The sequence below is a fragment of the Lepidochelys kempii genome, chromosome 7 (genome assembly GCF_965140285.1).
Source record: "Lepidochelys kempii isolate rLepKem1 chromosome 7, rLepKem1.hap1, whole genome shotgun sequence".
NCBI lineage: Eukaryota > Metazoa > Chordata > Testudines > Cheloniidae > Lepidochelys > Lepidochelys kempii.
Window position 1 is genome coordinate 81,749,779 of NC_136386.1, and position 24,456 is coordinate 81,774,234.

Genomic DNA, 24,456 nt, shown 5'->3' on the forward strand with positions numbered 1-24,456 from the left:
CTATTAAATATGTTGTTTTACAATTGGCTTATTGGTGGACAAAACACTATTAAGTGAATTTTAAAATGATTTAAAAATATTCAATATCAGAACAGTTTAGAATAGGCAATGGTTCTTAATTGTGTTTAAATCCTAAAAATTGTTTTAATTTTTTAGCTGGTTTGTTACAGCCCCCTGTCCGTATAGTTTCACAGCCTCAACCAGCACGAAGACTAGATCCTCCATCCAGATTTTCAGGGAGGAATGACAGAGGGGACCCTATGCCTAACAGAAAAGATGACAGAAGGTGTGTTGTTAATGACAAATCTGCTTATGGAGTTCATCAAATGTTGTTTAATTTTCTGAGAGTAGTTGAGCAGCTTAGTCCTGATAGAGAGATTTGATTCTTTCTTTACTCAGACTATACCATCAATTTGTTTTGGAGATGAAAAGTTCTGTATAAATGCTTCTTGTTGTTTGAGTACACTGTATCTTTGTAGAACTATTGACCTGTGAGAGGCCTATTTTCATAAAATTTGCTCTTGCTTCTAAAATGAGGAATGTTCATACCTTATATATTTTTTTTAAGTCGTGAAAGAGAACGAGAGAGACGTAGGTCACGGGAGAGGTCACCCCAGAGAAAACGCTCCAGAGAGAGATCACCTCGGCGAGAGAGGGAAAGGTCACCTCGAAGACCACGGCGTGTTGTCCCGCGTTACACAGTTCAGTTTTCCAAGTTCTCATTAGACTGGTAAGTTCATTGGCCATCAGTTTTTTTAAGTTAATTTTTATATAGTGATGAATACGGATTATTGTAAAATGCATGTCTGTAGGCTAGCTCAAAAAAACCCCAACAACTATCTTGAACTTTTCCTGAATTTAAACATTGTAAGCAGCTTGCTTCTAGACTACATAGAGAAAGCAGTAACAGATGTTGGAAAGCTGTTTGCCACATGTGTGACTCAGGCCAAACATTTTTTTGGATGTGTTTGATTTTTGAAGATGTTTCAGTTTACATTTTCCACTAACTGAAATTACTCTATTAGAGGCAAACTGATTGTTCACTTGGGTCACCCGTAGACCTGAGTGATGTGCAATGAGACCGTCCTCCAGTGGCTTTAGTCACTGTATGCCGGGCATACTTCCTGTAGAGCTGATCCTTTATGGGTTTCTGTCAAGTAGGTTTCTCCATCCTTCATAAGCAAATGTGTGGGTAGATTCTCAAGAATATTTTCAGTGAATATAAGTTTGTTCCACTTACAACTTCTTGTCAGTGAAAGCCATCAGAAAGTACTGACACTGAGAGACGTTTATTTATGCACAAAATCTGCATTAGAATAGGGCATTGCCACATCCCTCAGCGCAGGTGGATATTTCTCAATAGCTTTATGTAGTGTTGTAGCTGTGTCAGTCCCAGGTTAGTAGAGACACAAGGTGGGTGAGAGTAATATCTTTTATTGGACCAACATCTGTTGGTGAAAAAGACACGCTTTCGAGCTACACAGAGGTGTCGTCCTCAGGTCTTGGAAAGGTACACAGCTAAATACAAGATTTGAACTGATTGTTTAGCATAAGTAGTTAGCACATATTCTAAGGGACCCATTCAAGGTGAAGTGACCCCTTAAACATCTTAGTGATTAATTATTTTCAGATTAATATCCTTTATTACTGTACTTTTCAAAATACATTTTCTTGTTGTTTCAGCCCTAATTGTGATATGATGGAACTGAGACGACGTTATCAAAACTTGTACATCCCTAGTGACTTTTTTGATGCTCAGTTTACATGGGTGGATGCTTTCCCTATGTCAAGACCATTTCAGTTGGGGAACTACTGCAATTTCTATGTAATGCACAGAGAAGTAGACCCTTTAGATAAAAACACTGCTGTTCTTGATCCACCAGATGCTGATCACCTGTACAGCGCAAAGGTTTGTACGGCCCCTTATAGTTGAACTTTTCATTAGAAATTTTAGAAAACAAAAGGGGGAAGGTGTCAGAGAGAAGCTTGTGAATACACTTATGGAGTAACATTTTTCTAATTATTTTTGTCATATCTTTATATTTACTTTCCCTAGCAAATAGTTTTTCACTCTGCTCAAATGTTTTTAGTTGAGTCTTGTCTATAATACAGTAAAAGCTCTTTTATCCGGCACTTCACCAACTGGCAAGCTCTATAAACCAGCATTTCTGATCTGCGCTGAAAGTCCGGTTTATAGTGCCATTGGTGCAGGGCCGGCAGGGGGCTGGGGCTTGGGAGGGGCTGCAGGGGGTGCTCTGGGAGGGAGTTTGGGGCCAGGAGGGGGCTTGGGACAGGGTGTTGGGGGCCAGGAGGGGCTCAGGGGGCTGGATTGGTGGGGGGCTCACCTTTGGCAGCTCCCTGCAAGTGGTTCCCCGTGCCTGCTATTGCTGGCGGAGGCACAGCCAGGTGGCTCTGCAGTCCCCCCTCCCCAAGCGCTGACTCCACGGCTACCAGCCCATTGGCTGGGAACAGCAGCCAATGGGAGCTGTGGGGGGCAGAGCTTGCAGAGCCACCTGGCTGCGCCTCCACCAGGAGCAACAGGAACAAGGAGCTGCTTGCGGGGAGCCACCAGAGGTGGGTGCCCCCCTATCTAGCACCCCTCCCCCACTCCCATACCCCTGCCTCAAACTCTCCTCTCTCCCCCCCCCCCCCCCACTCCAAACCCCTCCTTTGGAGTTAACCGGCATTTTTAATTTACTGGCACCCCCGTTCCCCCAGCATGCCGGCTTAAAAAGTTTTCACTGTATTAATATTTAGTATAATAACCTGACTGAGGTTTGAGTGGATGTTAGTTTTCACTTTTCTAGATCTTCTAACTTAAAGGTGACCTGCAGATACTTCAAAAGAATCAGTAACTGTAGGATAATGGTTGATGGTTTAGTAGTTCTATCTTTTGGCCCCTGGTTTCTGTCTTCAGTGCTGCCACTGTGTGACCTTGGTTACATCACTTAACCCCTTTCTATGCCACGGTTTCTCATCTGTAAAATGGGTGTTATGATGCCTGCCAACCTGAGAGGGGTGTGTTGAAATTAATGCTTGTAAAGGATTTTGAGATCTTTGAATTAAAGAGATTGCAATTTATCTGTTACCAGACAGAATACTTAAACTTAGATATTTACAGCCATTTAATGCCATATATCTGTTACTTAACATCCATTTTCTCAAGAGTTTTGCATTTATCTTGAAACGAATAGGTTAGACGCCTGGAGAATTCGCAGTATGATTAGTCTCAAGGCAAGAGTAAGGTAGTATTGAGTCACTGATGCAATTAAGATACCCTCTGTTTTGAGGATAAGATGGTTTCCTGGATATCAGTTGTTCTTTGAGTAGTGATACAGCAGTAGAGTTTAGGCTGTTGAATGGCCTTAGTTGTGCTTTTCCATAGTTGTGTACTTGTTTGGTGTGTTTACATTTAAACTTTGAATTTCCAAATGTTTGAAAATCTGGGGGATTTCAGAGAAGTACAGCATTCTCAAAGGATTTTCCCATAAATAACTGGTTATAAACTTATAATATATAATATAATGAACTTAATCATGTTTTTTGCCTCAGATTTTCTTCAGGTTTGTAAGATTGCTTAAAAATGTCTTAGTGATGGCAGTCAGTCTGATGCTTATCTTGAGATCTCTCTCCTTCTGATCCCCAGAATAGACTGCACCTCTCATCTTCTGCCACCACAGGCACACCAAATGTTGACCCCAGCATCCCATTCTTCCTGTTATGGGGAAAAAACTAGCTGTTGAGAGAGGGGTGCATTTATTAGGGAGTGGTCTCTAGATGGCTAAATGGGACTCCATTTTCTCTCTAGACTGGTCCCTCCCATATGGCTTCCTTCCTACCTTTCCCCATGTAGTGGTGCTTTCTTTCCCACTGCTCTTAAACTACCTCCCTTCTCAGTTGAGTTCTCGGCCAGCTATTTTATATGTTGGGACAATTGTGAGTCCACAAACTGCATCAGGACCATAATAAATTTTAGAATTTCTAGACCAATCTGCTCTAGAGTTGCTGTAAGTGTTAACATTTTTGTAAGAAAAGTTGTTTCTCTTTTAATCCCTATGTTTCCAAAAAGCCTTGTCTACTTTTCCTTAAACTTCCAGAAAAGTTCTACCCCTGTGTAAAATCTGTCTAAAATTTCACTTGGTTCTTGTGAAGTTAGGGCTGAGAGTCAAAATCAGGAATATAGTGGAAACCTTGCTTCAAGCTTAATGATGGAACAACTTTTGTGTTTCCATAATTAATGTTGGTGTAGGAAATAAGTTTGTTAAAACCACACTAAATAATGGTTGAAAGAACAGAGGTGCTATTAGTATCTTAGGCCAGGTTTGTAACAAAATGTGATGACCAAGCATGTTGTGGTGGTATTCAGAAACCGAGATCCTGATTGAAACTAGAAGTGTGCTCAGTGCCCTTCCCTGTGTAGGACATTGAGTACATAATACTACAGTTTGTGAAGGTGTTGAGTAAACATTAGGTTTTCAAGTTACCTTTTGAAATATAGTGTCTTAATTACATATCCTAATAACTCAGTGCTTTTATATAAACATTAAATATGCTGACAGTTGCACTAATATAGACAACTTGCTACCAGACTCAGTGTTTCTTGTCTGTTTTGGGTGTCTTAAAGGTCATTAGGATAAATTAGAGGTAGTAGGGTCACTCTTGAATTGGTACTTTCGGGCCCAGTCCTGGAAATACAATGCACATTGTTACTCTTACACACAAGTAGTCCCGTTGACTTCAATGGGAATACTCAAGGGGTTAAGTGTTGGCAAGATTTGGGCATTTTACAGCTGTTCTAGGGTGTCTTAACAAGGCTGGATTAACTGATTTTGTAACAGGTGATGCTGATGGCTAGTCCTAGTATGGAAGATCTTTATCATAAATCTTGTGCCCTTGCTGAAGATCCACAAGAACTTCGTGATGGATTTCAACATCCTGCTAGACTTGTCAAGGTAAAAAATGTATTTCAGCAGGAGATACCATGGGAATCCAAATTGATGGGACAAAGGTCTAAAATTTGTGTATTCAGACGGAAATATCTAGAGAGGCCTAATCAGCAATATACTAATTTTATGTAGTCCTTTTTTCACAAGCATTATTGTGTCTTTCAAGTCTCAGGAGTGAAAAATACCCAGTTGAGTCAACAGTTAAGTAAAAATATTTTTTCTATCCAAGTTGAAATTTAAAAAAGATCCTTGGAGTTAACACGCTGTTGCTGCAGAATATACTATGAAATTTCTAGTGACTGTAAATACTTGTTGTTTTACTCAGTAATTGATGGAGGTGCTTGAGCCTGTGGCCTTTAAAACACTCCCATGGTCCTTTTTGCCATAAATAAGCATATTGGACACAGAGTCCAATCTGTATTGCAGTTGGGTAACTTTGATTACTCCTTGTGGGACTGGATGACTGGAGTGGGATCATTTGATAATTGCCCTGTTCTGTTCATTCCCTCTGAAGCACCTGGCATTGGCAAATGTTGGAAGGCAGAATACTGGGCTAGATGGACCATTGGTCTGACCCAGTATGGCTGTTTTTATGGTCTTATTTGGAGAAGGTACAATACTCACTTTCCATCATGAGCTGTGTCATGTAGTGTTGCTGGATGGTATTTGAAAGCATCTGCTTGTACTTCAAATGTGGTGGCATTTCAGTAGACAAATGAACCCTATAGTTTATCATTTGTACATCAATCAGTAATGCACTTTGGGATTTTTGGATGAAATCTGCTATATAAAAATCAGTCAGTAGTAGTTTTACTAGCTCATTTTTGTAAGACAGTATCTGTTTATTTCTGTTAGAATTGAGACATTTTTACCTTTACATAAGGTTTGTCTGCATGTTACCATATTACAAAACTAATGTTCCACAGCATAATCCTCTGCCCATAAAGTAATTTTTGAATGGAAAGTCTTGCAAATCAAGAATGAGTAATGATGTTTTAAACCTATTCCATTTCTGAAATGCTGTGGAAAAAAATTAGCTGAACTCTTTCTTGATTGAGACTTTTAATTTTGGATTTCAGAATAATTCTTTGTCAGTCTACTAACAGATTTCAAAGTTAGATGTATATTTTATGCTCTGTGTACCCTATAGTCTTATTCTCATAGTTCGGGGAACTGTTTTTCCCTATCAGGGAAACATTCAGGAGACTTTTTTTATCCAGTTTTTAGTGGGTATGAAAGGAAAAGATGAAGCTATGGCTATTGGAGGACACTGGTCCCCATCACTGGATGGACCTGATCCAGAAAAGGACCCCTCTGTGCTGATTAAGACTGCTATCCGTTGTTGCAAGGCTCTAACAGGCATTGACTTAAGTGTGTGCACACAATGGTAAGTACCATTCTCCAAAACAGAGCATATTATAGAAATAAGTGTTTTCTGATTATTCTTAGAACTGTTGTTAAAAACCCAAACCATTTTTTCTTTATTAGCAGCCTGTGGTGGTGTAGGTAAACTGCTTGAAGGGATGTTCTCTTTTATAACAAGAGTTTGGTGCCAAATGTGTTCAATAATGCATCAAAAACTAATTAAAAATTCTGAATTTTGTACATGTTATGCTGTAATTTTATAATGGTTGTATGTTGAAAATATTTTCCATTTCATGCATAGCTGGAGAAGATCGTCAAGAGAACTTCATTTCATTATTCTTTTGTAAATAATTAGCTGTTGGTTATATAGCCATATTTTTTCTTGATGAGTTTATTTGTCCTGTGTTGTCTAACACTTACCACTGTGTTACCAATTTATGAATGAAGTTTCTGTTTCACACTAAATTTAAAAGTGTTTCAACTTTTCCTTTTAATTGAGGATTATATTTCCTAACACAAACTGGCAAGTACATCGCTTTACCTATAGCAGTCAGCATATTGTTCACTCGTTCCCATTTTATCTTGGAATGCATTGTACAAATGTGCCAAAAGAGAAAATATGGCTTCCATAACTTTTTCTTTAGATAAACCTCAGATTCTTGCAGCAAAGTTTCTTTACTTGATGTGCTACAAGTGAACTAGGCTCTTTAAAATGTATTGTAGAATTTTTTTTCCAACATGCTTCTTCCCTTGCAACAGGTACCGTTTTGCAGAGATTCGCTACCATCGCCCTGAGGAGACCCACAAGGGGCGTACAGTTCCAGCTCATGTGGAGACAGTGGTTTTATTTTTCCCGGATGTTTGGCATTGCCTTCCCACCCGCTCAGAGTGGGAAACCCTCTCCCGAGGATACAAGCAGCAGCTGGTCGAGAAGCTTCAGGGTGAACGCAAGGAGGCTGATGGAGAACAGGCACTGAACGCTAATCCCTTTTTCTATTTCTGCTTCTCACAGGCACAGGAACACAGGCACAAAATGCACACCACATACTACACAACAAACATACATAGGAGGAACATAACTGGTAACAATGACTGGTAAACCAGCTTTCAGCAGTATAGTGAATGTTTTTTATTTCAGCTAGTATACTAACTTTTAATGTGTGTGCTGATACCACAAATGGAAGTAAATTGTGCTTTTGATGCGCAGAACATTGTTTTTTATCTTAGAACTAGTTGCTGGAATCTGGAACCAGTTGTTGAGTGAGATTCAGTATTAATAGCAGTCTTAAATATTTTGCCATTTTCTAAAATTTCTAAATTTTCTCCGGTGGCCAGTTCTAATTATTGTATTTGGAAATTGGACAAGAATTAGTCTGAAACACTTGAATTTCAGGCCACATGGCTGATCAGCATCTTGGGATATTGAAAGGTCTGACTAAATCAAGAGTGACTATGGATGTTTGAAAATTGGGGCAAGATCACACACTGTATGGTTAGCGGAGACCAGCAGTGTCTGTGTATCCCTGACATTATTTGTGGTGTTATTTATCACCCTTTTGCGTTTCACAGATCTGGCTTTTATTGGCTGATGAGTGGCACTGTGATCAGTTATGAAGTGGTAGAATGTGTGTATGTGGACTTGTCTAAACAATAACTTTAGGAGAAGACTGTCTGAAACATTTGTGACCTTGCCACAGATCAGCAACAGAATTTTAAAATAAATAAATTACTCTTAAACTTTCTGAATGATGATTTCTTAATTTTATTTGCCAGGATGAAGAGGAAAAGGATGATGGGGAAGCTAAAGAGATCTCTACTCCTACCCACTGGTCTAAACTGGATCCAAAAACAATGAAGGTAACTGTTGAATGTTTTAGGTTTCTTTAATTATACAGTGTATTTTTATTTTTAACATAATTTTTGGTATTAAGAGCTGAAGTTGTGATACATTTCTTCGCTCAGATTTTTAAAACTAGTTCAGTGTTTTTGAAAGTTAAACAGTGCTTCTGTTTTATCTTCTTTCCTAATTTTATAGGTAAACAACTTTTTTACTGTGATATCCAAATATATATGTTGTGTGTTAGTGTCTGTTATGATTCCTATAGAAGAGCCTTAACTATTTCATTGAAAGTCTTCAAACTGGGTACAATTTAAAGAAATCAATTTATTTTATTTAACTGAAAGTGAAGCGTCTACCGTAATCTGGCATATATACTTATACTCAAGTGAGATTTCCTACTCAGGGGTTTAGAAGACAGTTAGTTTAGGAAGATAAACAGAGTTCTTCAGTCATGTTTTCTATGGAAATATTTTATTTATATAACATATATTTTAATGTAAACAGACCTAAAAAGTAATGCCTACAACTTCCTCTGGACCCTTACGTAATTTAACTTTCATAATATATATGATACTCAACAATATACAAAACTATACTCCAGTAGACATAATAGTGAAAAATAAATAAAAGAGCTCTCCAACTTTTTGCTTACCGCTACCAAAATACCTTCTAGAAAAGGGGGAGGGGCTTCAGGGCGATGAAACAAAAAACGTAAGAACTAGTATGTTTTGCAATCAATACCTTTTTTATATTTAGTTTGTTCCAATGTTGATGAAAAAGGATTTCATTAGCTATTAGACAGTAGGTAATGTTTGCATTTCTGACTTCAGAATGATTGATCATGTATATTGCTATGGCACAGATCAGTACCACTTACACAACTTCTGTTTACTAGGTAAATGACCTTCGCAAGGAATTAGAAAGTCGTACTCTTAGCTCTAAAGGATTAAAATCCCAACTGATAGCCCGACTGACAAAGCAACTGAAAGTAGAAGAACAAAAAGAAGAACAGAAGGAGTTAGAGAAATCTGAAAAAGAAGATGAAGAGGAGGAGGATAGGAAATCTGAAGATGACAAAGAGGTTTGTATTGAGATGTACTTGGTTTAATTTTAAAATGTTATGCAGTGCAGTAGAGGGAAATCGTTAAATTAAGATTTTATAGTTCTCCGCTAGCCGGGCTGGGAAAGGCTTTTTTGCTCTAACTTGAGCTGCTGATTTGTGATGAAACCTTTGTCTAAACGAAGTCATTTGAATTTTTTATCTCCGTAAACCCAACTCAAAATATAAACTCACTGAAAATAGATATGCTGGAGTTAAGTTATGCCGGAGTTAAGTTATTCAGACCATTTAAAAAGAAACAAACAAACATTGAGGGGAACAGGAAGAATAAATTATTTTGTAAGATTTTAACTTTTTTTAACATTAAGAGCCTCAGGGAGTTCAAGTATATTGGCTCTGCACATTTTTCCTCTTATGGGCATATGCACTTCTGGTGCTACAAGCTTCAGTGAACCATTTTGACAAATGTTCAGAATTAATCCTATAAAAAGCTACAAGACCACAACTACCTTGGTTCCTTTCCATTGTTAGTTGCAGACTGAGGGCTGTCCTTCCATGTCTTGAAAATTAAATTTTAACTTTTGGCCAAATAATAGTAGTTTTTAATTTTTCATCGTGTAGTAGTGGTAGTTTCCATATTCACAATGTAGTTTTGTTCAGGTTTTCTTCTGTTCCCTATGGTGCTGCACAGATTGTCTCTAGTTGGCCTTTGGCCTCAATAAGACAGGCAATTACAATTCATCTGAATAAAAAAATCTGGCTTCCAGGAGTGAGCATTCCTGCTCTCCTGGGATGGTCATTCTGACGACAAAACTCGATGACTCATGTCTGGCAGAAGGCAATTCTCTAGTGCATTATTCCTTGTGCCCTGCTTCTATGTCATGGTGCCAAACGTAATTCAGGGTTGGGTGCCAAATAATGAAAAAACATGTAAGAAAAGACATGCAGACATGGTTTCAGCTCTTCCTACTGAAGTAGATCTTAAGAGCTGAATGCTCAAGTCTGTCCTTTTCGTAAGCATTTGAAATCATGCTTTAAGCAAAGGACCAATTGGGAGCCATCGGCCCCAGACACTTTGGCATCTTTGTAAAGTGCATCTGTTGGCACCAGAAAACTAGTTGCCTGTTTCTTTGATACCAAAGACTGCCTCAGTGCCCAAAACTGAAACCCTCACTGCCACAGGCATCATTGTTACTGAAAAGCCTGCTCTGAGAAGAGACTTGGTCAGTTCGATGTCTTCCACAGGCCCATCTCTGATGGTTCATTTGAGTTCTCCTTAGGTAGAGGCCTCAGTTCCTCTTTCCACAGCTCTGGAAAAGATGGTGTAGCACTGAGGAATCGTCTGTACTCCCAAGACCCAATGCTGACTCTCAAAAAAGCAATGAGGCACCATGATTCCAGGGAGTACTTTGGTGTTGGAGACCTTTGTGCTGTGAGTGACTCTGGTCCCTCAGTTTGGAAGGTGACTCCTCTTTCCTTAGTGCCAACCCTGAAAACCTTGCTGATTCCTTCTGCTTTGAGGGATATTTGTTGCATGTCTCTGGCCACTGATGGGACAGTTTCCCCAGAGATGACAGTCTGGTATTTTTCCTTCCTTTAGGTTGAATCCAAAAACAGTATATTAACAACCAAGTTAATCAAATTCAAGTTTGATTAACTTCAGATAGCAATCACATAGTATCTTGGAACACTGAGTAATGCACTGTTTTTAAAAGCAAGCAGAGACTGTGCTTGAGTATTTTTAAACAGCAAAACTTTTATGTTCTTGGCCTAGCAGTTAAAAAGCTAAAATCTGTGCTTTTTGCTGCAAGATGAAATTTACTGCAATCACAAATAAAAATACCATTCTTTTTATATCTTTATTTAATCCGTAGCAGTTGTATCTAGAGTTGTTGCATATAACGTGATACCCTGTTTTTAAAAAAAAACAAAACCAAATGAAAACCAACCACTTAGCATCTAAAGGTAAATCTGTGCTGTTCATATGCACTGGGGGAAGGTGGTGAATGGAGCTTTTACTCTTCTCATATAAGAAATTTAAGGGCTTAAAAGAGCCCTTGGAATGTCTGCTAACTTGCCAGTTTGCATATCATACCTCTAAGGAACATAATTTGGTCCCGTTCCAGCTATCAAGCAAGTACACTGCAGTTAGCACTGTGTGCTAATAAGGGTTTGTATGTTGCTCCTCACAGAGGATGTGGTGCTCCTGCATACCCTGTGGAATGTTGCCTTGGCTAACAGGATTTCTACAGCAGAGGATGACACTGGACAGCATCCCTACTCTCTCTAGGAGCCACTGGCCCACAATCTGTTAATAAATTTCCCAGCACTTAAGCCTTCTATCCATTCTGTGAAAAGCAGTGAGCATTTAAAGCTAATATATGGTTTGAAATTTCATCTCTAAAATGTGTTTATTTTTTAGGAAGAAGAAAGGAAACGTCAGGAAGAAATGGAGCGTCAACGACGAGAGAGACGATACATCTTGCCTGATGAACCAGCAATCATTGTACATCCTAACTGGGCAGCAAAAAGTGGAAAATTTGATTGTAGTATTATGTCTCTTAGTGTTCTTCTGGATTACAGGCTGGAGGATAACAAAGAGCATTCTTTTGAGGTAATTTTGTTTACTTTGTATCTAGTACAGCATAATGAAATGCAATTTTAGTGAGTTTAATGTAGTAGGATGTTGTACTGAGAAATACCAACTTTTCACACCAAATATTTGAATAAATACTTTTTAAATGCAATAGTTCTTAGACTCTGTATTTCTTTTGCAATGAAAGTATTACGTAATATATTCAAATTCTGCTACAACTTACTGCTACAACTGAATCCTTATTTTCATGTTAGCAACTATATCCTAAAATTCTAAATATTAAGGTACTAGTGTAAAAAGAGACAAACTTGAAGTTTAATCCTTAGTCCATACTTGGAAAAACTGTGTAGGTATTGATACCACATTTATCACTGCAGTATGACTGCTCTGTAAATTCTAAAAGAAACACATAGGTTCTAATTTCTCCCTTTTGTTTCTCTCTCTCTCTCTCTCTCTCTCAACGAAAACTTTTTCCTGAGGCTGTAAGGCCAATTGAATGTTTTTTCTGTACTCATGAATATCTTACATAGTGATAAGACAAGAGCATGTTAACACACTACGTGTTCAGAATGTTGTGTCTTGCATATTAGTACATAAGCAGTTCATGGAACTTACATGGTTGTCTATGCTAGTCACTTTCATATGTACTGTAGTTATTCATCTTTTCTTGGTGTATAGAAATACCTTGGTATTTGAGATACCACATTTTGATAACTGTAGGTAAATATTGTATTGGTTTTATTTAAATGACAAGCATCATGTTCAGACATCTGTAATTACGCTTTCTTTATGTCTGCTATTTTAATGAATTTATACTCTTGGGTTGGAATTCGTACTTAATTGTTTTACTAGGATATCTAACTAATATTTTATGACCTCTTTAGATCACCATGGTGTTTGCGACATGCACTATACATTTTCAAACCTCTTTAGACTATTTTGTTTTTCCTTTTCCAGTACTCCTCCGTCATACCTCAAACTCACTGGTTTATAATTACCAGGTCTCTGCTTTCCCCTTTCAGCATTTTCCAAGGTCAAGTCTACTGATATTTTCCTTATGTTCTTGATATATCTTGATTTTTTTTTTTCCTTAGGCTTCTATTTTTAACTGGCTAACTGGTACTATTTTCCTTGCACAGGTTTTCATACAATCCCTTTTTGTAATACTCAGTCACATCTTGCTTTGTGGACTAATTCACAAGCCTGCTTTTTAGTAAAAATAAATTAATAGTTGTAGCCAATCTTACAATTCTTAAATTATGTACACAGGCTTTCTGTGAAGTAGATATGTGAACTGACTGTTTGCTCGTGGCTTTTGACTGATTTGTGTTTATTTTTGTGTTGTGCTTTGCAAATCTGCATTTTAAAAATAGTTTTATTCACATGTTCTAAATGCCAGTACCATTTTCTTCTATGATACAAAAAGATAGTATTGTCTTTTATTTTTGTGTGGAAATAGTTTGCTTTCTGCAATTAACTTGTTTTTAATTATGCACAGTTTCTTGATTCCCTCTCCACATCCCACACCCCCAAGTTCTTATGCTCTGCATCATTCTTAACTTAAGGAACTGGTGTAGCTTAAACTAAGTATTTGTTACAATAGCAAGTCATAGTATCTGCCTCCTAGTACTATATGAGTGTTTGAATTTGTATAGCAAAACAAAAATTAATCTGGGACCTGAGGGCTGCTCTGTGTGTGTGTGTATGTGTGTGTGTGTATATATATATATATATATATATATATATATAATTTTGTAATTTTAACTTTTCTTTTTCAGATGGCCATATTCAAACAAACTGGGTTTTTTAGATAAACAGTATGTTACTCTGATACAGTGCCATGTTTTCGATTAATGTGATATGAATTTTGATAGGGAAGCAGTGATACGGTTACTTAAATGCAAATACAGTATAACTATATTTTTAAAATATCATACCTCTCTTCACCAGTTGTCTCTTGTGTTTTTTGATTCAGGTTTCATTGTTTGCAGAACTATTCAATGAAATGCTTCAAAGGGATTTTGGTGTCAGAATCTACAAAGCACTGATATCCCTTCCAGAGAGAGAGGACAAAAAAGAGAAAAAGAGCAAAAAAGAAGAGAGAAAAGATAAAAAAGAAGAAAAAGATGATGAAAATGATGATCCAAAACCTAAGAGGAGAAAATCTGGAGATGATAAAGATAAGAAGGAAGATAAAGAGGAGAGGAAGGTCTGCAATTAGTTTATGTAAAAATACATGATGTTGCTTGGATAAGCAATAATCAGTTTACTGTGTTTTACTCTGCAATTTCCAAAACTTCATATTTTTGTGTTAATTTTATTTGTCTGGATCAAGATTGTTCGGATAGAGTAGTTCTTAATCTTTAAGAACTTGACAATTACACATTTTCTCAAGTGTCTTCTTTAAACAGCGTTCAGCCGTGTCATTGTAAAATGATTTAAATTCATTAGAAATACTAATTTGGATGAATATATATATATATATTGTATTGAAGTTTTTAATGATGGTGAGATTTTTTTTCATTTTGCTATTGCCCATCGTTGGATTGCTTAATTTTTAGGCATTTTCATTACAGAGGGAAGATAAAAGGAAAGATGATACTAAAGATGAAGAAGAAACTGAAGATGACAATAATCAGGAAGAGTATGATCCAATGGAAGCGGAAGATGCTGAAGATGAAGATGATGGTATATTATGTGAAAGTTTTTTGACTTCCTCAACTTTTGTATTGTGTCTGGATATGCTTTTTGAACTTGAGAGCTTTAGAATTAGAAAGTATAAAATTAAAGTATTAGTATAATTAGAGACACTAATTTGTTTGTGTTGTCGTAATTCTGAGTGGCCAAAATCAGGATTGAAACCCTATTGGGTGGATAAAGTTAGGCACTTAAGTTTGAAAATGTTGGCTTGTATTTTTATGCTTTTTCCTGGGCCAAATTATCACAATCCAGGAGTTCTGGCACACCATAAAATAGAGGGTTTCCTTGGCTCTACGTCCCTTCATTCCCCACTTGAACTGGTGGCTTCTGGTTCCATCTCCTCCCAAAGAAGCAGGAACAGTGGAATGAAACCTCTTCCATTTTCCAGGAGCAGCAGCAGTGGCCCTCTGTCCCCTCACCCATAGATGTGGGAGAGGATAAGTGGGACTGTCCTATTCTGTACTCTTTTGCCACATGAATGCTCCTTTGTTGGAGAGGTGTAGGCAGAGCCCCTCAGTTTACTGCGTCTTGGAGTAAACACCCAGTTGAGATGTATGGGGCAGTTCACACTTCACGGAGCTAGTGTCAGGCTGTCAGCAGATTTGAGCAAACACCATTGCAGCAGTTTACACTGTCAGATTCTTCACAATGAAAGCTAAAAAATAAATAAATAAATTTCAATTGAAACTTGGATTGGGAGGTGATCCTATGGCCCCCAAGAACTGGGTCTCAAGGTATGGATCTACAGTGCTATATACCTTAAACCAACCCTGCTTTTGTCAAACTTTTCTCCCTTCTATTTCAGATTTTGATGGTACTATATTGCCTACCTTACAAAAAGCAGTTTATTAAAAAGCTTTTAATAACTCTGTGTTTGAGAACCTAAATGTCACAACCAAATGAACTGACAGTAAAACATCAATCTTCTCTTCCTACCCTTGTCTCTCATTTGGGTTAATTATTAGGATATAACTTTGAATCTTTGAAACTCTTGAGTCTTAGTAGAGGAAGTTGCATGACTTTCTTCCTCACTCACATGGTGGCACCTGAACTATGTTAAGGTTAGCTTATCTGATGGTCTGTCCAGCTTTCCATGTGAAAACCAGGCCTATGTATGAAAATTGGAATGATATATTGAGATAAAATGGACTTCTTTGAGTGCATTGTGTCAAAGTAGGCCAAAAGAAAAAAAACAAAATTGTATTTTAATTATAATCTTGCAAAATAACATTTTACCTTTCAATTTCATGTTTAGGAAGAGCGTGTCATAATCTGATCACTTTTTTTGCAAACTGTATTTTCTTTAAAAATCATACACAAGCATTTGAAATAGTGGTTCTAGATTCTAATTCACTGTGAATTTGCTGAATTCCACTTTTGTTTTTTAGACCGGGATGATGAGGAAATGAACAAGCGAGATGATAGAAGAGAGGGAAACAGACATTGCAAAGAGAGATCTTCTAAAGATAAAGTACTTACTGCCTGTTTTATAACTATACATAGCCTTAATGTAAAAGTAGTACCGGTTAAGGTTGCTCCTTAGTTTTCATTATAAAATCTGTTTTCACTGGTTCATTTCCCTCAAAAACTTTCCTTTTAGCCTGAAACTTTACATCTAAATAAGTTAGAGGGGAGTGCTTCTGATGACTAACTTTAAATATGTTTTCTTCTAAATCTTGTAAGTTATTTTAAATTTTTCTCTCATAATTAACTTTCTCAGGTGGGATACTAATTAGCTTGAAAGACTTGAGAGTAAGTCCTGCCCATCCATAAAAGAGGCGACTGGTCTGACTTTAAGTGCCAATTTGAGGCAGGCAGAAATCCAGTGAAATTGCCTCAATCTATTAAGGAGGGTAGGAAGAAGTGTGGCCCAGCCCAGCCTATGCATTCATGCCACTTATGTTTCTTTTGGACTTTTGAGGTTTCTGTGATTTAATCCCAAATTGGTTCCTTTTTTTGAAGCTGTTTCCATGTTCATGTCTCAGTAAATCAGATGTTCTTTTAATGCTACAAAATATTACGCTATAAACTAACTTTTCCGTAATAATGTCAGGAATCCTTTTGGAAGTCTCCTCATACACAAAAAAGAGAGCCTCTTCCTCAGAAATAACCATGGCTTTTCTCCACATGCCAAATTCAGAACAATGAAAACTAACCATAATATAGTGAATCTAGGATTTATTTGCCAAAAATCAGAAAGTAAAACAGATTTTTAATCCCATACCCCTTTTCTCCTCTTAAGCTAAGGAGGTGTAAAAACAATATTAAGCATGCATGCAGGACTGCAAATCAATCCCAGGATCTTACGTGATTCTGATGTTCGTTAATCATAGTTGATGGGTGTTCTGTTTTGAAAATAATTGTCAGTTCAAAGATTTGAGACTGTTTTTGAGGGGGCATTATCTATGAACACACGTGTACCATTGGTGCGGGGATGTTTGTCGTTTGATAAAGCCATGCTAGCCTGAGCAAAAGGAAAAAAGAATATTTTCCTGTTTACATGTACAAAAACCTGTCTTCTGTGCTTTAATTCTGTTAAGAATTTTTGGATACAGCTTGTATGAGAGATGTCCTACTAAATAAAGCTATATTATACTTATGAGCCTAATAGGTAAAATACTGGCAATAGTAGTAACTTTGACTCATAAAGTAAATGGTAAAATTGGTAGAGGGAATCTACCTTGTTAACCCAAGCACTCTATTAATTATTTATAAAGACTAGGAAACACTGATATTGTAACTTACTAATTAATATGCAATGTATTCTCTATAGGAGAAAGATAAGACACAGATGATTACAGTTAACCGGGATCTTCTCATGGCTTTCGTTTATTTTGATCAAAGTCATTGTGGATACCTTCTTGAAAAGGACATGGAGGAGATACTGTATACACTTGGACTACATCTTTCACGTGCTCAGGTTCTGTTTTATAATTCTATAGAAATGTATTTTGCAATGAGGCAGGAATGCTGCAGAAAAAGAGTGTATAATATATTTAAAGGTTGTTGCATATTCATTGTGGGCAAGTTAGTGCTGTTTAAACAAGTCAGGGAAAAATTTATAAGTTGCAATCAGTAACCTTTTTTGCATTTTAATGCAATCACTTAATTTAATATTTTAAATCAAATATTTGTTTTAAAATACTATTCTAAATATATGAAACTATTATAATAGAATTATTCAACAAAGTAACATAATATTGATTTCCTTTGTTATATTTTAGGTTAAGAAACTACTTAATAAGGTAGTACTTCGAGAATCTTGCTTTTACAGAAGATTAACTGATACCTCAAAAGATGAAGAAAATCAGGAAGAGTCTGAAGCCCTGCAGGAAGATATGTTAGGTCAGTGATCCCCAAACTGGGGTGTGCCATCTATGGGGGGTGCAGAGAAATGTTCAGACGGGCGTGGTGGGACCCGGGCCAGCCCACAGGGGTGGGAAGGGAGTGCCACCCAGCTCCACTCTACCCCTGGATCTGCTTCTGGCCCCGCCCCCAACTGTGGCTGGCGGGGTAGGGAACACAGACAGGGGTAAGGTGGAGGCACAAAAAAGTTTGGGGACCACTCTGTTACGTAGTTAGTACTAATTTGCCTGGTTGCAAAACTTCACCTAAAATCACTGCTATATTACAGAGATAAGAGGGGATAAAACATTTATTCCCTTAAAGTTACAAGTTCAGCACTTCAAACGAGTAGATCCTGTGAGGTCTGCATAGATCTTGGACAGTTTGCAGAACCCAGGGCTTCTGGCTCCCCATGCTCCCCGCTATGTTTACTGTGCAAACCCTGTATATTGGAACGGGAAAGTGGATGAGCTTGCTGATTATAAAGATTACTTTCCTGTGGGGAACGTGTTTGTGGGGAATGATACTGCAGAGGGCAGCCACTCTATCCCTCTCCCTTAGCATGGAATTCAATGCATGCAGCCATCCTTCAATAAATGGAGGATGGGAAGAATGTTATGCAAGCGGCTTTTGCTCTTCTCAGGCCCCACACCTGACTCTGCCTGCTTTTTATCTCCTCCCTCACATATGCAGAGAGCACCTTGGTTCTCAAATATTTAGATTAGGGTCTTTTTAGAAGGTTTTGAACACATTCTTCATATCCTGGTCGGTTGAAAACTGACCCAATTTTTAATGGTTTTACATATTTTGTAACATTACTTAATTTATTTTAGGCAATAGATTGCTGCTACCATCCCCTACTATAAAACAAGAATCTAAGGGTACAGAAGAAAATGTTGGCCTAATTGTGTACAATGGAGCTATGGTGGATGTAGGGAGCCTCTTGCAGAAACTAGAGAAGAGTGAAAGAGTGCGGTCTGAAATAGAACAAAAACTTCAGTTGCTGGAAGAGAAAACAGGTTTGAGAATGTACTTTGAAGATGTACCATGATTTTTCTGAAATGTTTATTATAAAATACTACATATACAGTACATAACATTCAAACCTTCTCGAATTTGGTTTATGACCCAGTGTTATAAAACAGTTTTGCATTATTAAATTCTGTTTTCCCCCCTATTTCTCTCCCACACTTTGAACTTGCACAGCGAACACTTGATTGGCCAATCAAATAGGTTGGAGTACCATTGTTAGCCATGTTAGTCCTTTGTGGTGTTTGCCTTTTCTGATCAAATTAAGTGCAAATCCATGTCCGACAAAGAACAGACCTGCTCAGAGTTCAGTATTGAATTGCATAAAATATCAGGTTATTTCACCTGAGGACATTTTCTGGGGAGTGAATTATTTAATGCCCCATGTGGAACAGTATAACGGAGACTATTTTACTTCTCAAACTGCGAGGAGCTTAAATATTAGTTATCACATTTTATTAGTGCTAATGCTTAATACTACCTTTTAAAAAATTGTATTAATGTTTTTTCTAGGATGCAGAAAGGAATGGTAAGGGGCATATTATAAGGTATTTGAGATGACTTGAGATTGTCTGTCTGTCTTTTTTTCAGATGAAGATGAAAAGACCATATTACAGTTGGAGAATTCTAACAAAAACCTGTCTGGAGAGCTTAAAGAAGTAAAAAAGGACCTAAACCAAGTACAAGAGAATTTGAAGACCTCAGAAGATACCAATTTGCAATTTGAGGGCCAGCTGAATAAGACAATCAAAAATTTAGCCACAGTTATGGATGAAATACACAGCGTTCTTAAAAAGGTTAGAATCTTGCAACTCTTCAGTTATATGTATTGCTTTATAAACTAAGCTATTTTAAAATGAGTTTTCAGAATATTCCCAGACACATGTACATATGAATTTGTAGTTAAGGCTCTAAATATGTATTGGTCATTTAAGGGAAAGAAATTTTAATAAGAGTGGTGTAGTTCAAAAAAAAAAAAAAGAAAGAAAACCAGGAAACTATTTTTAGGTGTAACCTTAACTATGAAAATTAACAGTTCAGGTATCTAAAACCACCATAATTGTGCCTTTATATCACCCACTGGCTGAAATCTGCCTTACACCGCCTTAAATCTTATGTTGAGCAAAAGGATCATATGGGAATCCTTGTGATGTAGGTAGGTAGAGTATTTCCAGAGACTTGCATGGGAGGCATTCTGGTGTGGTGAATAAGGCCTAGAACTCTGGGTGTCAGGAGGCCTGGAATCTAATCCTTCTTGTGACAATAACTTCCTTTGTGGCCTTGGACAAGTAGCTTACATCTGTAAACATCAGTTTCACTTTATTTATAACTGGAGTGATATTATTTATCTACTTCACTGGGATGTTATAAGGCCTAACTAAATAATGCTTGCATAAATGTAGGCTATTTCTGACACTTAGTGGTGTTATTAGAACTGAAAAGTTTCTTGCTTTCAGCTATAGGTTGATTCAGTGATACCATTTGGCATGTTGGAAGGGTCCATTAAAAATAAAGATTAGGCAACATGCCAGATTTGTTTGATGTACCAGAAAAATTCTACTCTACCATAAAATCATTTAAGTGAAATTTCAGGAGAATTGTAGTTTTGAAGATGAGGGCAGTGGACAAAGTTAGACTTATAAAGGAAAGCTAGCTTCAATTTTATCCATGAAGAGATGGTAGTTTCTCCATAATTTATTTTCACCACAGAAATGTCTCTGTGGGAGGCCTCACAGAAGCTGCTACTTAGATGTAGTGCTGACTTGTGAATCTCCTACTTTACTCCTGGGGGAATTCTGCACCACTGCACATGATTTATGTCCCCCGCAGATTTCTTTGCTTCCCTGCAGAAAAATTACTTTTTGATGGGGAAGCAAAGGGAAGCCACAAGAGTGGTCATGTGCCCCTCCCCAGCAGTATGTTTCAGGTGCCCAGGGCAGCTGGCAGAAGGTAAATCACTGAGGCAGGGGACAGGACTGGGGAATATCCAGCTCCCTACCCTGCGCCAGGCTCAACTGCTAGTCCTGGCTGGGGAGGACGAGACTTCCTCATCCCCTTCATGGCATCTGGGGCTGGGTCAGACCCACCCCCAAATTTCTTCCCCAGCTGCAGGAAGCTCTGCAAACTCCCCTCATCCCCACTTGCTGCACTCATCACTCCTCAGCTGCAGGGGGAGGGATCCTTATGCAAGGAGCTGCTCCCCCACCCACCCAGTCCCTGTTCATCCAGACCCTCCTGCTGATCTGCATCACCCTGATGAGCCACCCACACCCAGATCTCCACCCCACCCCGAACCCCAATCAGCTTCACCTGGATCCCCTACTCCCCCAGCATCTGGACCCTCCACTGAGCCCCAGACACCCCTGCTGAGCTGTCTCCCCCCACACCACATCCAGACCCCCCCATTCTGAGCCCCAACCACCTTCACCTGACCCCCCTGCAGAGTCCCATTACCATAGCACCCAGAACCCCCAACAAGCCCCTGTGCATCCAGAGCCCTCCTGCACCCGGATCCCCCACTGAGCCGTCCGCACCTAGATTGCCCCAAACAGAACATTCTCAACCCACACCTGGATTCCCCCATACTGAGCCCCTCCACACTTGGATCCTGCCTTGCTGAGCCTGCCAGCCCACACCTGGTGCATCTAGCATGGAGGGGGGGCAGGGTGGGTGTTTCTGGGGCAGCCCAGTCCTTGAGCTGTCAGGGTTGGGTGTAGCCTCACTGCTGAGTCAGTGTCCGGGGTCGGGGAGCTGCACAGTGATCTCCCACCTCTGTGCAGCCAGTAGCCTGTGCTCCCCAATGCCATGCTGGAGCCTCCACATTTATGTAACAAATACAATTTGCAGAATTGTGCAGAATTTTGAAATATTGTGTGCAAAAATTTTAAATTTTTGGTGCAGAATGCCCTCCGGAGTGCTACTTTCAGATGAGAGGAAGATGATAAGTAACTGAATGGACCCAGTCATTTAAAGTTATTTTTTAACTGTAATTTACATGTTAAAAACAGCATCTTAGATCATTAAAACTGAATTTTAAGAATCCAGTGTGCTTTTTATTGTTCATGATTATTTCTTTTTTACATTTTACTTATTTTTAACAATGAAAATAATCAAGCCAATTTAGTCAGTTTTGCTTTGATTCTCATATACTGGCATGAGGTAACAGGGTTTGGGTTGCAAAACATTCCACTCTAGATGTTTTGGATTTCTTTTAAAAAAAAAAAAAAAAAAATTCTATGGGGACATAAAACAGGTAATTTAAATAAACCTAATTTTGTGCCTGTCTTAATCTGTGGGCCCTTAATTTTTCAGGAAGGAATCGTGTTGCAGCTTAGAAATAATAGTTTTCATAAAACACACCTGACAGTTTAACAAGTAAAACAGTGTACCTTGTTTTCATTGTAAGTTTAGGGCCTTTAAATTGGTTTTAGCTTAGGGATACTGCTGCTAATGGAACTTACACTACTGCCTTTTCCCCCCCTTTTTATAGGATATTGTAAAGAATGAAGATAAAGATCAAAAATCCAAAGAAAATGGAGCAAATGTATGATAAAACTGCTGCTGTTTAGAAGAAAGGTGTTACATAATGTAATATAAATCATGATATCAGAGTGTATGGAAGTGATGCATGTTTGGTTTTTTTTAGTAGTATAAATATCTTAGTTCTAAAAAGATGTATAAAGTTTTATGAATGTGAGTCAGCTTCTGAAGATTGCTTGTAATTCATAGCATTCAATTTATTTAGACACTCCTTGAGAGAAAATAATTTTGCATTGCAAAATGTTTTAGGATGAACTTTGTTACAGTTTTAACCCTAATAAAGTTCATCAACTTAATGGACAGTAGCAAGTATTTAATTACCAAATGGTTTTTCATTAAAGTCTAGTGAAATCAAAATGTTCATTATTTATAGAATTGCCATTTTTAGGGTTTTATTTTTATTTGTCTAATTAGTCTTTTAAAATTCAAATATAAATCATACAATAGCATGTGGCTTAATTTTGCAAGTAAAGATTTTTTTAAAAATGCTTGAATTTTTTTACTTGTCATAACTTTCTTTTCCCTTCCAATTGTAATTTTCTCCCCCAAGGCTGCTCCTATTAAAGCCTCACAATATATAGTAGTTCAGATGAATTAAGAAAGCAATAGAAACCCTCTACGGTGTTGGTAGTAGGGCTGTGGGATTTATATGAAAATATACGGGCCTGTTTTAATGTAAGTCATCTGTGTTCCTTTAACTGTTCTTATTTCCCGATTGATATATATATGCTACTTTTTAAATAACAAATGTGGTGTATTAAAATGTATGGTTGGATACCAGGCCAGTGGATGTCATATAATGCTTTATCTGGAGAAAATTTTAAATTGTCTTCTTTAATTGAATTTGACTTCTTTTGTAGCTTGTGCAATTCCTTCTAAGATTGAAACAGTCCTACAGAAGAATGGATAACTAAATATTAAATTATAAGGGACAGGACAGTTCTTGTTTTGATGGTAACGGTTGAGGTATAGTGTGTGTGTGTGTGTGTGTGTGTAAAAATTACCAGTGATCTAAATTAAAAGTTGACTTGGCATCTTTGTCAATGCAACGTATCCAAATATGAAGTATGAGAAATCATAGTTTGATGCAACTTTTCAGAAAAAAAACAAAAAAACGTTGGGGGTAAACAAATTGTTTTTTCTTGCTAGAATGGAGAATTTTAGCCAACTGATTTTATACCTAGATATCCTGAGTAACTAAATACCTGTTAAAAGATTCGAAGTGCCATAATATGTATAAATAACCTACATGGAACTTGTGGTTCCTTAAAAAAATGTATTAAAATGCCTGAAATTGTTTTGTTTAAAAAAAGTCTTAAATTGGTGCTTTTATCACTTGTTTGTGTTTTGGTTATTTGAAGCCAAACTAGTGCAACGTTTTTAACCATTAAAATAGCATGCAAAAACTCCCCCCTCTCCCCCCAGTTTTGTTTCAATTAAGATGAAATAGTATATGCAACATCTTAATACCTTTTTATTATTTTGTTTTAAAAAGCAAAGACCTATAATCAAGACAGGCACTAATTAACTTGCATTAAACACACACACACAGTGAGTAAAAAAGATGAAAAGTCTATTTCTTGCCTTTTTCAGTGTCAGGTTTTATTTAACAAGGACAATAATGAAATCAATTTTAAAAACAATCTAATGAAATTTTAGTAGACTTTGATAAAAGCTTCACTGGCTAAAATTCTTCTGTGGCTAAAAATAAATGTTCATACTTTTTTTACCTTCGTACCGTTTGGCCAATACAGTATATGTGTCGACTGAATTTTAAAACTAAAGATTTTGCACACTATGCTTTCATAATGAACTGAGAGGAAAAAGTCAGTTTTTGTGTAACTTGTTTTAATTTTTTCAAAAGGAGTGTTTTAACAACTGCTATATAGTATCCTAAAAGTTATTAAATCCATGATTGGGGAAGAAAATGGAACCTTCATAAATACCTCAGAAAAGCTAGTTCACTTAAAATCCATCAAGAAAAGACTAAGTTGGTGATGTGGGTAGGGGTGAAACATCTGTGAGAATAATTTAC

General features: G+C 37.5%; 1 protein-coding gene and 1 non-coding gene across 6 annotated transcripts in view; both read left to right on the forward strand.

The window, feature by feature from the left end:
* Positions 1-23,733, forward strand: part of CCAR1 (cell division cycle and apoptosis regulator 1) — a 42,283-nt gene extending 18,550 nt beyond the window's left edge. For all 5 annotated transcript variants that reach the window (XM_073353489.2, XM_073353491.2, XM_073353492.2 and 2 more), the window contains 17 exons: positions 157-286; positions 569-730; positions 1,684-1,909; positions 4,839-4,952; positions 6,167-6,333; positions 7,071-7,281; positions 8,085-8,168; positions 9,047-9,232; positions 11,634-11,825; positions 13,783-14,016; positions 14,384-14,495; positions 15,896-15,978; positions 17,281-17,427; positions 17,732-17,852; positions 18,686-18,871; positions 19,473-19,678; positions 22,372-23,733. In XM_073353489.2, the coding sequence (XP_073209590.1) occupies positions 157-286; positions 569-730; positions 1,684-1,909; positions 4,839-4,952; positions 6,167-6,333; positions 7,071-7,281; positions 8,085-8,168; positions 9,047-9,232; positions 11,634-11,825; positions 13,783-14,016; positions 14,384-14,495; positions 15,896-15,978; positions 17,281-17,427; positions 17,732-17,852; positions 18,686-18,871; positions 19,473-19,678; positions 22,372-22,431 (2,621 nt within the window). In that variant the 3' untranslated portion in view covers positions 22,432-23,733. The remainder of the gene's footprint in view (positions 1-156; positions 287-568; positions 731-1,683; positions 1,910-4,838; positions 4,953-6,166; positions 6,334-7,070; positions 7,282-8,084; positions 8,169-9,046; positions 9,233-11,633; positions 11,826-13,782; positions 14,017-14,383; positions 14,496-15,895; positions 15,979-17,280; positions 17,428-17,731; positions 17,853-18,685; positions 18,872-19,472; positions 19,679-22,371) is intronic.
* Positions 5,929-5,991, forward strand: LOC140915438 (small nucleolar RNA SNORD98). The gene has a single exon (XR_012160175.1). It is a non-coding gene; the product is annotated as a small nucleolar RNA SNORD98 (small nucleolar RNA).
* Positions 23,734-24,456: the final 723 nt, after the last annotated feature.